The sequence below is a fragment of the Aythya ferina genome (assembly GCF_964211825.1).
Source record: "Aythya ferina genome assembly, chromosome: 9".
Taxonomy (NCBI): Eukaryota; Metazoa; Chordata; class Aves; order Anseriformes; family Anatidae; genus Aythya; species Aythya ferina.
In genome coordinates this window covers 18,536,888-18,552,353 of record NC_140305.1, presented here as the reverse complement: position 1 = coordinate 18,552,353, position 15,466 = coordinate 18,536,888, and the positions used below count along the sequence as shown (strand labels likewise).

Here is a 15,466-nt window from a genome sequence, read left to right as displayed (position 1 = left end):
ACCTCACGCGGGGTGATGAAGGGTCCTGACTGGGATCCTAAAGCACCCTACCCTCTGCCACCAGATTTGCTTCTCCCTACTTTTACCCCTTGCCATCACACATCTCGCCTCACACTCCCGTCATCATCTGGGCGAGCAGAGCCTGGCGTGGCCACAATCACAGCGTGCAGTGGGGTACCTCAGTGTCAGCCCCATACCACCTCACACCCCCTCATCCACGTACCACTGGGCTGTGATTAACGTGCATGGCTCCTACCCGCTCATTTAATGGGGTGGGGTGAGGCTGGTTGCCCTTGTGGCATCCCTAAAAGCACGGGGCGTCAAACCGTCCCCACTGCTAGCTCTCCTTGAGCTATGACGCCGTGATCCCTAAAACCAAACGCCTCCTCTTGGGCTCCACCGCTTCCTGAAAAGCTGTTTAATTACAAGCGAGCAAAGTTTCTGGCTCTGAGGGCACAGCAGGTGTTGGGGTACGACGTGCTGTGGCATCGTCTCAGGGTTTTTTGCACTCCGGGGTGACCCATGCACGGGGCTGGCATTTCAAAGCCACGTTTCAGCGTGCTCTTTGTTCTGACGGCACGGCAGCGTGGGGCTGTTTTACACTTACAGGTTCCATTCATTTTTTTTTTTTTGAATCTGTGCATATGCTACAGCCTTCAGAGCGGATTAAATCTTCCATTTTATGGCATGAACCAGACAATGCCCGAGAAGCTGAAACGGGGCCGTTAGCGGCAATAAACAATTGAGCAGTTGTGCTGGGCAGGACAATGGAGGCTGCCAGCTGAGCCATTGACTGCCCCTCCGGCCAGTCCTCCTGGGGTGCAGATGGAAAAATGCCAAAAAGACGGGGTGAAGGATCACAAGGTGCTAGAAGTGGTGTTAGACTCTCTAGACGAGTCGTCTGTGTGAGTGACAAACCAAAACACAGAGCTCAGCCTGTGCTGTGGGGAGTGGGGGGAGCAGGGAGGCAGCTGGAGGAGCTGAGATCCTCTCCAGGACACGGACCAGGAGCCAAAAAGACTCTGGGGAGGAGGGAGAAGAGCTGGGGTGGGAACGAGAGGGCTCTGGGGGTTGTTACCCTTCCCAAAATCCGTACACTCATCTGTGCCATGCTGAAAATAAAGCATGCCTCTGTTTAAAATTCTTTAGCAAAGTACAAAGTGCTTCTGGCTTTCAGTCAGCCAGTCCCTAAAGATCGGACCGTGGACTGGCACGGCCAGGAGCGGGGAGCTTTCACAGAACAAACATCAGAAGCTATTAGGGAAACTGACAGGGCTTAGCCTGCGTCTCAGAGCCATCCACAGCTGGTCCCTGGGGTCCCATCTTCCCGAGAAGGGGTGACAGGCAAGCAGAGAGATGCAAGCGTTGGGATGCTGTTGTGACACTCTGAGCTTTGAAGCAAATTGGATGTAAAAAACTAGGCCCTGCACAGCAAGAGAACTCAGCCAGGGCTATAACAAGCCGTTCAGTAATTTGCTTAAGCTACACTTAGATCTCATCTGCACAGGGAGGGAGAGTTACCTCTTTAATCACATCCGAAACAGGCCCTCCACCACGGTTCATATTACCCCACAGGTACACGGGCACAGTTGCCCTGGGAGAGAAGTGCGTCACCTCATTTGTCTGAAGAGCTGTTCAAGCTGAAATCCAGGGCTGATGCAGACGTGGAAATGTGTAATAGCGAGCTATTTCCCATGGATCATTTTTGCAACCTCTTGCTGGAGCCCACAGATAAAAATCAACCAGCTACCACTGAGCCCTCCTGCATTAGCCCCTTCTAGGTCATCCAGGAGGATCTTTTCATCAGGCTGTCCTGACATCTCCTGGCTGCTGTGAGCCAGCCTGGCTGGCTGAAGTGGACTTTGGAGGAAAGCATCAGTTAAGCTCAGCTTCTGGGATGGATTTTTTTTTTAAGTAAAATAAAAATATGAGTATGCCCAGCTGTCTTGTCTCCTTTTAAACTGCTATTGCAACCTCTTGCTCCACCCACGCAGCTTTCCGCATGCAGGGAGATGTTAATCCATTTTATCTTTTAATGTTAGCATTATCTCTTCGCTCACCCTGTCTCTTCCCCTTGTGATTCTGTAATCTAGGTCCCTTTTAGGCAGCAGATAATTTCACCTCGTTTCCTTGTGTTGCCTGAGAAAAGAAACCATAAATCCAGAGTAATGTCTTCAACCAGTGGGGTCACGGAGCCCCAGAGAGACTTTGAGAACATCATTTCTCTGTCAGGAAACAATGCACAAGCCTGCAAAGTCACCTGTAATGGACTGAGATGGGGCAGGCTGGGATTACAGCGCAGTGAGCCCTCTGTACCACAGCTCAGTCACACTGAGCTCGGCACCTGGTTCTTCAGGCTTTTGAGCACCCAACCTGCAGCTGCTCACCCTGCCCCTGTCTGCACCCTGCTGCCAGGCAGGCGGCACCAGCTTTGCTCCTCCTTGTTGTGCACCTCCCTGCGCCCCAGGGCATGATTCTGGAGCTGGCTCTTTTCTCCTGAAATCCCAATTTTGATGTGCCACCAGCCAGGAAGTTCACACCCAGTGTCACCAAGGTGAGGGCTGATAGTGAAAGCAGGTACTTTTGTGTTTCTTAACCTTTCCCTCACCTTTCATACATAAGGTGGTTTACATCAAAAAAGAGGTACCCTAGGATAACATAAGAGCTTACCAATAACCCACATAACACGTTATATTAAGAAATCGTGCAGTAGGCTAGATTTATCTGCCAGGATTATGATCTGATTCCTAAAATGTCCACTAATTTTACTTCCCAACCAACTTAAAGCAAAATATCAACTGCTGGCACCACAGCCATGTTAGAGCAGGAACATCTACATGTAACCAAGTGGATGCTCTAGGGGTAAGCTGGGATACGTAACTGCTAACGCAGTCTTGGATGTGGCTTCACTCCCCATCTGTGTGTGCTTTCACCGTACTTCACCCATTCATTTTCTCCTTCCAGGTTTCCAGGACCTCAACTGCAGAGCATCACAGAGCATAACGGGAGCACCAAAGACTTGCTGAAGAAGCTGTCAAGCTCTCCATTTTTCCCAGGATCCAGGAGTTAGCTGCTAGCTGGACTCGCCTCTCTCACCTTGGCCAGGCTGGGGGCGATGTGTATCTGGGTGGTGGCCGATAGGCAGCTGTACGACCCCTTCTGTTGAGTGTGGGGTGGGAGAAGGCCCCAGTTTACAAACATATTTCCCAGTTATGCTGGAGAAATACCATCTATTTCTCCAGTTATGCTGGAGAAATACTATCAGCAGCTTGGGAGGACGGCAGTGCAACGCGTTCTGGGGAGGCAGGAGGCAGGCTGGGAGCATCCCCTCACCTGCAAGGACAGCTTAGGAACCGTGACACCTGCCAACTCGGCATGCTGCAGAGGCGTAAAGGCAAAGGTGAGGTTTTCGGAACGAAGTCACACAAAGGGACAGCGAGACTTGCTGTGCTGCTTCCTCATGAGCAGATTGGAAAGCTGAGGTGATATTTGTGTTAATTTAGGGTGAGGATTTTGAGAGGACTGTCACCCTCTGAGTTATGGTGCCTCATGTGGTGCCGCTGCTCGGGCTAGGAGCAGTCCCAAGATGTCCAAACTTCCCCCATCAGCTCTTCCATGACCCCAAACCGGAGCGATGCCAACTGCCCAGCCCCTGCTGCCCCACACAGACTGACAGAAACCGGGATTTCACCCCAAAACGCAACAAGACCCCAACTGCGCCCTGTGGGGCTCCCACCCCGTGCCCTGAGGGGCTGAGGGAGCCTCTCGCTGCCCAGCTCCGCCACCTGGGCACCGAGCTCTGGGCGCCTCAGCCTCCTCCGTCCCAACGAGCAACCCAACCCCGGGGCTGCGCGAACGCCCGGGGCCCGGCCAAGTTTGTCCCTCATCGCCTCCCGTCCCCGCCCCGCCGCCCTTGAGCGAGAGGAGGGCGGGGGGAGAGAAAAAGAGCGGGAGGGGGGGAAAGCCGCGAGGGCGCGCTCTGATTGGTCAAGCCACCCGTCAGTAAAGGGCGGCGGCGGCGAGCGATTGGCTGGAGGGGCCGGGCGGGAGGCGGGGCGGAGGGAGGCGGCCGGGGTTGGTTGCGGCGGCCGGTGGCGGGTGCGAGGCAGAGGAGGGAGGAGGGGCGGGGGGCCCTGAGGCGCCGCTGTCACCGCCGCCGCCGCCGCCTCCTTTCAGGCCCGGCCCCGGCCCGCGCAGCCCCCTCCGCCCGCGGCGGCACCATGTCGGCCACGGACGAGCGGGCCAAGGAGATCCTGAGGGGCTTCAAGCTGTATCCGCCCGGCTGAGGGGGGAGGAATCGGGAAGAGGGGGGGGGCGGTGTGAGGGGTTGTCATGGAAACGGCCCCATCCCGGTGGGGGGGGGCCTAGGCCCGATGGGGTCCCCCCCACACACACTCATCGGGGTCTCCTCTCTGTGGTGAGGGGGGCTGGGTGTGGTGGGGGGAGCCGGGAAGGGGCCTGGGGGGGGCATAAAGGGGATAAGGGGGTGCCCATTGGGGTGGGGGCACACAGGGAGAAAGGCTGAGCCCCCCCCGTGCTCCTGAAGGAGCTGAGGGGCTCCTCACTGAGGTCCCTGCCTCAGCTGGAGAAGCCCAGCCCGTCCCCAGGGCCTGCTCCTCGGGGACATCTCCTCAGGGATCTTCTGCTCAGAAAGGCCGTAGCACCCGGTCTGCTCGTCCCGAAGCGGCTCCTTCCCGGTGGTGTGGTGAGGTACCGGCGCGTGCTGCCCTGGCCACGGTCGGCTGTACGCGTAGCGATGCCGCTGACGTGCTGTCAAACGCCTTTCCCTGCAGGTTATCTGAGAACTTTGTGCATCAGGGCTGTCAAAAGGTTTGTTTTGCATGTCAGCTGAACGCGGGGTTAAGGGTGATCAAAAGGAGATAGAGATGAACTCAGAAGAGAAATGAGAGCCTGCGTGCACCTTTCCAAGCCAGGGTAAAAGTAGAGAAAGGCTCAATGTAAAGGCCCACGTGCAACCTGAGGATGGGAGAAACATGCTGCATGGAACTACTATAGCAGATTCTTCTAGGCTTGAAAGACAGGTGCAAGAATGACCTTTAGGCACAGGGACACTTCTACTTTTTAATGGAAAGGACAGAAATGAACTGAATATCCTTTTGATCTGATGCTGTTAGTGCTGAACAGATTTCTGGCCAGTGAAACGTTCATAATCTCTATGCCAGCTGTAGCACACTCTGAATTTCTAGGCTGGATTTAGCAAGACAGCTACTATCAAACTATAAGCAGATGCTTTTCTTAACTTGTGAATCACTGACCCCTCCCCCAGCTCTTAGTACTGCATCTGGTTCCTTTGCTTCTGCGCTAGCAATATTGACAGTTCTCTTTATTTATGAAGATGTAATATTTCAGCTGTCAAAACATTATTTAAGAGTCTTTTGTGCAGACAATTAGAAAAAGTATAAGCTTCTGACAAAACCAGACTAAGCTTCTGGTAGTAAGGAGAAGTGTTTATTAAGTTAACTCCAGGGAGCAAACTTCTAAGTGTTTTTTACTTGCATCTGTGTATTGTGTTTGCTGGATAGCACAGTTTAGGTGAAGGCTTTTGTCCAACTTTGGATGAAATAATTCATTTTGTTTGTTGCCTTAGGTAGAAAATATTCTTTGGCCTTTAAGAGCAAGATGGTTGTACAAGCCTAAGGTAAACTTCTGTTATATCAAGCAGCTGTGGCAGAAATACTCCACAGTTCCAGGCTGAATGACAAGTTTAGTCTTCCTTTGTTTGTCCCAGCAAGACACCGATGCCAATTTTAGCTTTGATAAGACATTTTAGGCTACAAAAACCTTGACTGTGTTTCTCCAAAACATCCAAGGGTACTTTGATAGCTCAGGCCACTGCCTGCCGTGAGCTCTGTGAAGTATTAAGTCTGAGAAACAAAAGTTTCTTCACAGATTTTATAAATGGAATTTTCTAAGTAATTGGACATCATTTATATGTGCCATTAGTTGATCAGAAAAGTGGCAGAACATTCCTCATTTATGAGAGAAAGCCTTGAGACACTGCACCATCCCCACAGGAAGCCATTCATACCCAGATGTGGCTGTGTTTTCCATAAGGCAGCCATCAGCAAAGAGTTCCACTTCCTTTTCTAAGAAGAGCGCTTATTCGAAAGTGTTACATTTTAAAGAGATGCTTTATCTTCTACCCGCTCTACTGCTGCGTGTGCTGATTTAATTTGCTTGATAAAAAGGGAAGAGAAACACGGTCTGAGAAGCTGTTACATTTATATTTGGAGTACTTGAAAGTTCTCTCCTCCCCTCCCAGGAGGGAGAAGTTCAGCTCCAACCTAAGCACATCCTGCAAGCTTGGCACCTCAAAGTGAACTTGCTTTTAGCACCAGAAGGCAGCAGAGTTGTGCCTAGGGTACGGATGTATTGCATTCCTTGTGTGGCAGGATCTGCTGGTAGAGTAGAAAGCATCACTGAAGGAAGTTTTCCGGAACACTTTAACATAAGAACTGCCAGTTCAGCTGGAAGTGAAGTTCATATTGAGCAATCGAAGCTTCCTCAAACAACTCCTATTTATTTGTTGTTCCTGAGAACGGGCTAACTACAGGCTTTCCAACTGATTGGGACATGCTGCTGTGGAAATTAAATTATAGCCCAAATCCACCCTCTGACTTGAACACAGAGGTATGCTTTCCTTCCTCTATGACACTAGCGCAGAAGCATGTTGTGGCTAGCGTCCTCAAATTCAGGGCAGAAATATTTCTTCCCTCTTCTCACAGATTTTGCTGGTTTAAAAAAAAAAAAAAAAAAAGAAAGCCAAAGGAGAAATATTTGGAGAAATATTTTTGCAGGCAGATGTGTGCTTATGTTTTATTACACTCAGAATTTCTATGGCACTAGTTAAAAATTGAATACTGACAGTCCAGTGTGTTACAGTAAAAGATGGAAGGCAGCCAGCAAGAACTTTTATAGCTCGTCACTTCTGGAGACAAGCTCTGTTTACAGGTGTTCATCAGCTCACTGTTCTGAGGGCACTCCACCGAACAGCAGTGCTTATACTTAAAATATGAAAATATTTACAGGTAGTCTAGCAGTCTGAGAATGCAGACTGATTGTTTGGCCAGTAATAATATCAGTTCCGTTGGTAATTAAAGATGCTTTCCTATGGGATAAGAGCCAAGTCTCATTTCTGCAAGTGCTTATGCACAACTGGTCCTGTAATTTCAAATGCATCTAGTTTGACTATGCTTTTTCCTCCAGAAGCTGAGACAGTTACACCATCAAGCTACAGAATGGCATTTTACTTGAACCTGACTTACCCTTTCAACACTCTCTTCAGGTTTAATTCTGTTGTTTTAGCTTTAGAGTTCAGATGTTAGCTACATATATTTTGTAGTACTTACCTTCATAAAAGGGTAACACCAAAAATATTTCTCCCCAGCAGTCAAAACCTTGCATTGAGAATTTTTTGATGGCTTTTCCCCTACCAGCCCCCTGAATTTGTGGGTTGCCTGTTTGTATCTGTTCTGATAGAAACTAGCACGTGTTTTTCTTCCAATGCCTTATGTTCACTAGAATGAGAACACTGTAGACAGTTACTCCATTTTAGTCTGGTTTGTAAGCATTTGTGCATTCTTATTTAATCAGACCATCTATGCTGCAGATGAGAAATATCTGGTTGTGGTTCGCAAGAGCAGATTCACATCCAGCTTTTCAGGAAGGAGTGCATAAGGAAACTGAACTTTGGTGCCTCAAATGTTTCTGCCAGAACAGCAAGGAAGAGAAAGTTCAAACAAGTCAGTTGGGTCTCATAGCACAGAGAAGGTACCAGGTCTAGCCTCTCAAAATATGAGTAAGCACATCCATTGCCTGTTTTAAACTTTACAGTTCAAGCAAGGTATCACCTATTTTATTTGCTCCTGAACAGAGCAGTCTCAGCATACTTGGACCTCCAGAGTGTTAACTGCTAAATGTCTAAATGTGTAGACATTTGTCAGTTTAAGGTAGATTTCTCCGTGAACTTCTGTTAAAGGCTACACAGCATATCTTGCCATATTTCAAGAGTCTCCTGGAGCTAATTAATATGGTGAACATAAGCATGAAGAGAACATTAATTGCAGGTCAGAATAATTATGGAGTTATGAAGCTAGTATTTGTGGTCAGTGTAAGCATATACTAGCAGCTCAAGCATTCAAGCATTTGTAAGCAAGTCATTCCAGACAGAGGCTCTACTACTTTCTGAAACCTCTGAGGTTTCCTGTGCAATGCCTTCTCATCTTGCAGAGCTTCTTCCAGTCCTCCTCTTGCCATTATTTTTCCATCTAGGAAATCAATTCAGCAGGACATTGTTTTGGAAAGATGGATGAAGCCATAATAAGGGTATAGTTAGAAATCATTGAGAGTTTCTATGAAATTCTCTGCAGACAAGAGTTCTGTTTCCAGCCTCCATCTCATCTCTGCCATATACACAAAAACTAATCGGTGACAGCCTTGCCTATCAGTTCCTGGAGCAGTCACTGGACTGCAGACCAGTTTGATGCAGCATTCAGAAGTTGACAAACCCAAACCAAAGTTCTATCAAGTGGAGTTTCTAACTTATTTTTAGTTTATTATGTCTTTAACTACTTATTCACAGAAAATATTTATTGCAGTATTTATGAGACTTAACAAGGTGGCAGCTTTAACTGGCTTAAAGAATTCCCCTTTTTGAGGCTTCCTGTCTGTGCTTCCTCAGATCTTGGTTTAGACTTCCTACAATTGAATAGGGAGATGAATCACCAAGTTCGTGGGTTAAATGGAGACACTGACCAGCTAGAAGAAGGAACAGCACTCCCCAGAAGCTAGGAAGTACACTCAGTAGGGAGCCAAAGCAGAACATGAATCTAGCTTGCACCAACACAATTTAAAACATTCTAGAAAACATGAGCTTGAGCTCCCCACATGAGTCTCTGGCTTACAAAATACTAGAAGAGTCCTTCCCATCAAAGGCATGGAGTTTGTTCATATAATCTGGAAAATTGGTCTTCCTTTGCCACTTTCCTGCCTACAAACCATGGAGTGTGCTACCAGCAGGAGCACTAGACATTTCCCAGTTCACACTAACTGCAGAACCACTTCAAACACTGGCAGAATCAAGATATCTTTGTTTCAAGAAGGTCAGAGCTTCACTCAGAAGCTTCAGCCACATTGTGCTTGGTATTTAAGTGTCACTGTGGTCAAGGTATCTGTACCATATCAGAATTGTCTCCAGTTCTGGTAGACTAAACACATAACAGGTTCTTCATGTTTCTTTTGCATAGGTCATGAGGTGTATCTGCAAGTGATGCAGGAGCAATTTCACCAGGCTTGGCTTTACCTGCCTACTTCCTCAACACCAAAAAATTTCATGCTCCCCCTAACTCACATGCATTGAAAAAAATAACATAGCCTATAGGAAGAACAGCAAGCTATGTTAGTTAAACATTACTATTTGAATGAGTTAATCAGTTTTCTGCATTTTAGATTTAGTGCAGCCCTACTGTAGTGGGGAAAGCAGCGCTTTGTGCCCTGGACAGAAGGGTAGAACAGACAGAGCTCAACAATCACAGGAAGCAAATGAGTTGCCCCAGGGTATATCTTAAATACCACTGGTTTAGGAGTGCAATTCAACATTAAATCCAATGTTTGTCTTTAGTCAGCAATATTATTTTAACACCTTGTTTTTCAGTTTTATTTCTATTACTTGGCCTTTAATATCTCCAAAGCTTACTCATCCACTGTTTCACCAGCACTCTAGTTTTTATTTTACTTTCTTATTTAATGCCAACCTAATACAGTACCATCAAAAACTCAGTTGTCATAGGCAAGTTTTATTTTCCCTCGTTTCTTTATAAGATCTTTAAGATCTCAGCTACTCTGTACCTCCTTGGAAGTCATTGGCACCTTATGCTTCAGCCATTATTACAGTACTTGGATTTCCTCACAGCAGAAGATAGTAATTTAATCCATTCAGTAAGAATTGGTAGAGTTCCTCCACACTCCTCCCCACCCCATCTTCACAGCCAACACATAGCAAAAAGCCATACTTACAGCTGTAGATAATAGAGAAGGCAGCTAAAATACCTCATGTTTAACAAGTTCTGTGCACAGTAGCCTGTTTTAGTTTTTAAATGCAGGCATCTAATGCATGTCCTGTGCATTTCCAATTAGTGGTTTTCTGTTAACTAAAACAGTTTTAGAATGGAAGCTAATTCAGCTTGCTGTCCTCAGAGCTTTACATCATCTCAGGATTTTAGTTATCTGGAAACAATATCAGGAGTCAGAACTTCACATGAAGTTAGAGAGAGAACAGGCCACAGTACTCTGACTTCTGTGGAGTATGTAATACATAAGCCTCTTCTATTTCTCTCTGTAAGCTGGGGAATTAAAGCAGCTTCAGATTTGAGCTCAGACCCTCCATTAAAGAGGGAATCAAAGTGCCATTTACATCTAGTCAGTCAAACTTTGTATAGAAGCATGAAGACTGATTGCTAGGTACCCATGTTCTCTGCTTGTTACCCACACTTAGTAATCTATTAAGTGCCAAATACTGAGTTTTGTCTTTCTATATGTCAGGACAGCAAGATTTGTCCATGAAAGCAGCTAGTTCTGTAAGCACACAAAAGGTAGCTTTTACACATCTGTTGCTCACACACCCTAAGGAACAGATTTATGGATATACACTTGACATGCAAGGAACTATGATAGCATATATTGAATTAAAAAAAGCATTCTCAGAGGTTACCTTTTTGTCTTGAGTGCATTACAAGCACCTCCAAAAGTAGTTCAGGATCTCTGTAGTACCACTCCCAGAACAGTGTTAAAGACTAGAAAGCAGCTGAGGGGACATCTCTTTCATTAAAGTTTCCAAGTTTAACATATCTAATAAAGCACAGCAGGACTGCCTGAAATGCTCCATCCAGAAGATACCCAGCAGTAACTGAGGTTCTCTTGAATGACAGCACCACATCTCAGCTGCATGTTGCTGAACCCCTATTGACAGCCAGGATTTTTCAGTTGTGATTATGAACATGAAATTCTGTTACCAGATTTCTCCTGAACCAAGTCCTCATTGTGACACATCATAGGTCCAGAAGAGACGTAAGGGAAACAACATACTAATTCAGTCACGTGTGAACCTTTGAGTTATTTATGTTCATGACTAGAAAAAAAAAAATAGCAGGCCTAGGTGCAGGGCAAGAGCAAGAAGAGTCCTTTTTACATAGTGAGGCTTTGGGATAACAATACACAGAAACATCCTTTTAGATTTATCCACTCCTGGGGAGAAAGGCTTACTTAACTAACAACAACAATGCAACAGTGTCTTGGGCAAGACAGAGTGAGAGCAGGGGATTTTACTCAGTAATTCTATAGAGGAGTATTTATATGGGTCAGTCTGTACACTGCAGCATCTGCATAAGCTTCATCTACTTTGTAGCAAGTCAGAAGGTCATTTGGTGCACAAAACAGCTGATACTATTTTTCCCTGCTATTTATTGTATCAAGGAAATAGGAAGATCTTGTGCTTTCATCCATGTATACTGCACCTAAGCAGCCTGTTTCTGTTCCTCTTTCCTCCTCACTCCATGTAACTGGATTTAAGCTTTGCAGAAGGAAGGTTACATGTGCTTGGATCCAGGAAACCCATCTGATATTTTGTCAAGCATGGCAGACACAGTCAGGGACAGTCTGCTGGGCAAGCAGAGGTCTAACTTCAAGTCACTTTGGTGTGGAAAGTCAAAGGAAATTCTATTCTGGGAGACTTAGACTGGCTGTTTGCATTGCTGTAAATTGTTTCTTTGTATGAGAAAGCACTTATAGATGCCTCCCTAAGGATGAACACATTTTCTGTTCATTTGTTGGTATGGACTGTTGCTAGCTTTGTGCTTAGAGAGTGCTGCAGCACCTCAGCCCTTCTTGAGGAAGAAAAGAAGAAGAAGCACTGTCCCATTAGCATATCACCACTGGGTAGAGTGGACCAGCCCATCTGAAAATTGGACATGAAGAAATACCTACAGAGTGTTCTAGAGATACTTTAAACATTTGGCTTCCAGTGTCAGTCTTTATGGCAGACTTTGGTGCATTAGAATACCGGCCTGTCAGTCTAGCCAAACTTAAGACTGAAGTGATTCTCCAATAAAGCTGCTTTCTCTCCCAGAACCTGAGATAATAGAAAAAAAGTCCTTCTAACTGTAATTTCACATGAACTTAATTAGCTTTAAAGTGATGTTTTAAAGAGTTCAGTCTAGGAAACAGCATGGTTTTATTGCTTCTGAGGAAATAAGACATCTGAAAGTTATCTGCCCTTATATTCGTTATGTGTGCTTCTGTCACAGCAGCTGTGCAGTCAGATCACTATTCCCAGCTGCTTGTTACTCCTGTTCCAGATTTACTAGGTGAGCTGCTCAGATGAGCACTACCACCTCATGTTTCAGTGTGAGAGGCACTCTAGCTTAGGCAGCTTAAGTAATAGGTTAAGGAGCAGAGACCTGTGTTAGGCAAGTGGATCAGGTTAGCGCTTTTACAACAGCTCAGCTCTTAGATTTGATGGAGAAAGTAGCAAGGGGCAGGGGAGGGCTGTGAGCAGCAGGCCTCTTCAATCAGCTGCTGCTGCTGCCATCAGCCCTCCCAGCTCCTTCTTGCTGGAGAGAAGCTGGTTCTCAGCACAGCCTCCAGCACTCAGCTCTGCCTCACCTGATGAGGTTTCTCACCTCACTAACAGATTAGCCCTGTGATTGAACATCTTAATATCACATTAAGCCTATGCTTACTTCTCTTAAGAGAAGCGCATTTTAGATTCATCTTTTCTTCCCCCTTGTTCTTTGCAAGGCATCTTTATCACTAGTGCTATGTGAAAAATGACTGTGCAGTCACCAGCAGGATCTGGGACCAGAAATACCCTTAGAGACTCAACTCATCCACAGCTCTCATAACGAAACGCACATAGGAAGCCACTGGCCAAAGTTTTCATTTGACTTCCAGCACTTACTAGAACAGAAAGATGCTGGATTGAGCCCAAACCAGTATCTTAGAGAAGAAATAGACACTGTTTTGAAATACTCCTTCTAGAAAGAAGGAAATAGACCAGCAAGTTTCCAAATCCCATTTGGGCTGCTCATTTCAGGCACCCTAGGTAGTTCACAAGGGGTTATTACAATTACACTGTCACAATAAAAATGCAGCATTTAAACAGCTCCAGGAAGGAATTGTCTTATGTGTTTCCCCCTTGTGGGGCCTTCAAAGGCCACTGCATTATATTTATATAATAATGACCATAAGCTTAGCTTCAGCAGAGAAGCATTTATTTTTTAAGCATTTATCTTTTTTAGAAAGAAAAAAAAAAAAAAGTTCCTTGGCCCTACTGGCATCTTCCCATTCTACTATTGAAATAAGTTTCTTTAGAGCTTTAAGCTCTAAGAGTCACAACACTTCAAAAGAAAATGCTCTTAATTCTTAAAGTAGCCAGAGCTAAAGCACTACTTGGGAAATAAAAACAAAGGTTCCCCACGGAAAGCTGTAAGCTTACCTCTTCAGTGCTCAGCTCCTCAGAGAAAATAAAGCCTCTCTTCCTGCCCCACCAGCAGTCCCACCACAACCTCTCCTTCTCACAGCCCAGACAAAGCAGAAGCAAGGCATTAACCAGAGCACTGCAGAACAAGCCCCTGCTCCTCTAAGGCCTCCAGCAAGCCCTCTTCCTCGCTTAAATACAGCCCTGCCAGAGGCCAGGTGAAAATGTTTCACACCGTTCAGGGCAGCCTCTTGCACTTGTTTCATTGATAAAACAGCAGCTGCTTGCTTCCTGCTGAAGTGTCGTTGCTTCAGAACCTTGTGTGCACAAGTCCTGGGTTTGCCAGTTCTGAAATAGTGAATGATGCAGAGACAAGGTTGAAAAGGGTGTGCAAATAAATAAATAACGGCTATATTTTAATCTAGACACACCTGTAAAGGCTGCAGATAATGCTGATTGCAACATTTTTTGTGTTTTTTGCAGTTAACTTTGCAATATCACCATTCCCCCTAGTGAAAATGCTGGAAGTTACACATTTTAAAACAGAAAATAATGCTTTAAAAGCATAATGTTTGTATCAGCTGTGCGGAGGTCTAGCTTTTCAATTTCTAAATTGTTCTTCATTAACTATTAATAACTAAATTGAAACAATCCACTTGCGAACCACAGCTGATTGTTTTGGTGTGGTGTTCTTCTGTCACAGCGGAAGCGACATATTCCATTGTTTCAGCAGAAAACTATATGAATAGATTTTGATTAAAACTTTAAAAACGGATCTCAACTACTCTGAAAAATTAACGTATAGCTATGAGCTTGTTACCAAATGAATATGAAAGTCTGAGTGTAAACTTGGCTATAGGTTTTCTTGACAATGAAAGCTATAGGAACTGCTGGGAAATAATAGAGAAGTAATAATGGGAAATAACATTGTTTTGTTTTCATTTCAGTAGAGATTTCGGTGCCTCTGCAGTAATGTTTTTCATCCAAATTCCACCCCGTGCTAGAGCAGAAAGCCGCGGATTTGGGGCCCCGACCTTCTACCTTACAGAGGTTCCCTGGTGTCAGGCTTGAGGGTTCGCCTCAGCATAGTTCACATCCGTAGAAGCTGAGCATGGAGCTCATGTATGTGTTCAAGTACAACATTCAGAACCAAATATTGTTCTTTTGCCTACTCTGAACTGCTTTGGAACTGGAATTTTTACTTACAATTTCAGAGTAGTGCTTTTTCAAGCAATTTACTCTCTTCTCAGTCTGCCGTGCCATCTAACGCTGTAAATTGTTGGGATGGGTAAATTGTCTAATCCACTAATCCACACTGCAACGTTCAGCACTCGTCATATTCTCGTAGGTTCCTAAAAAAGCACGATAATTCTGACAGGAAGCCCGTGGTTTTGAGACTTGTGCCTCAATCTGTGTAAATCCCCCTTTATTCCTCCCCTCTGCCTCTGCTTTCAGTGGCCCCTGGTCCATTTACAAGATTAGATTCCTCATGCAGCTGCCACTCAATCCCTCTCGACTATATTTTCATGGTTTTTTTTTTAGATTCTCCACTTGGTCTGTACGTGCCAAGTTTTCCTCCCTTTCTCAGAAGAGACAAGATAATGAACTTGTTTTTCTTGACTAATCTCAGTCCTGTCAGTTGTAAGTGGAAAACCCAAAAATTGTTTGCTCGATATTGCAGCACGCGGTCTGGCCATCAAGCTAATTCACTGCTTTCACTTGTAAATAACTTGCTCGTGTCCCGGGCAGCAGCTGGTGATTTTCTACCCTCTGCTTTCAATGCCACGTATCCTGCAACGAGTCCTCAGCTCCTTGTTGGCGGAGCAGCCTCAGGTCGTGGCAGCAGAAATCGGTCACGGCTCTGAGAAATCACAGCACCAAACCAGCAGGGGAGGGAGAGCTTTTGGAAAGGATCCCCAAAATGGTGTTTTTGGTGACTTGCGGAGTACTCCAAAGGGAAAACTGCTTTTGTGG

At 45.7% G+C, this 15,466-nt stretch overlaps 1 protein-coding gene and 1 long non-coding RNA gene across 2 annotated transcripts in view; one reads left to right on the top strand and one right to left on the bottom strand.

Annotated features, from left to right (window-relative positions):
* Window positions 1-4,107: 4,107 nt before the first annotated feature.
* Window positions 4,108-15,466, top strand: part of PDE6D (phosphodiesterase 6D) — a 36,128-nt gene continuing 24,769 nt past the window's right edge. Inside the window, exon 1 of the mRNA XM_084528889.1 lies at window positions 4,108-4,270. Within this exon, the coding sequence (XP_084385015.1) occupies window positions 4,221-4,270 (50 nt within the window). The 5' untranslated portion in view covers window positions 4,108-4,220. The remainder of the gene's footprint in view (window positions 4,271-15,466) is intronic.
* On the bottom strand, window positions 6,055-15,027 carry LOC311441167. Its single transcript, XR_014695838.1, has 4 exons — window positions 13,511-15,027; window positions 8,203-8,288; window positions 7,371-7,728; window positions 6,055-6,752 (listed from the first exon to the last, which is right to left on the bottom strand). It is a non-coding gene; the product is annotated as an uncharacterized lncRNA (long non-coding RNA).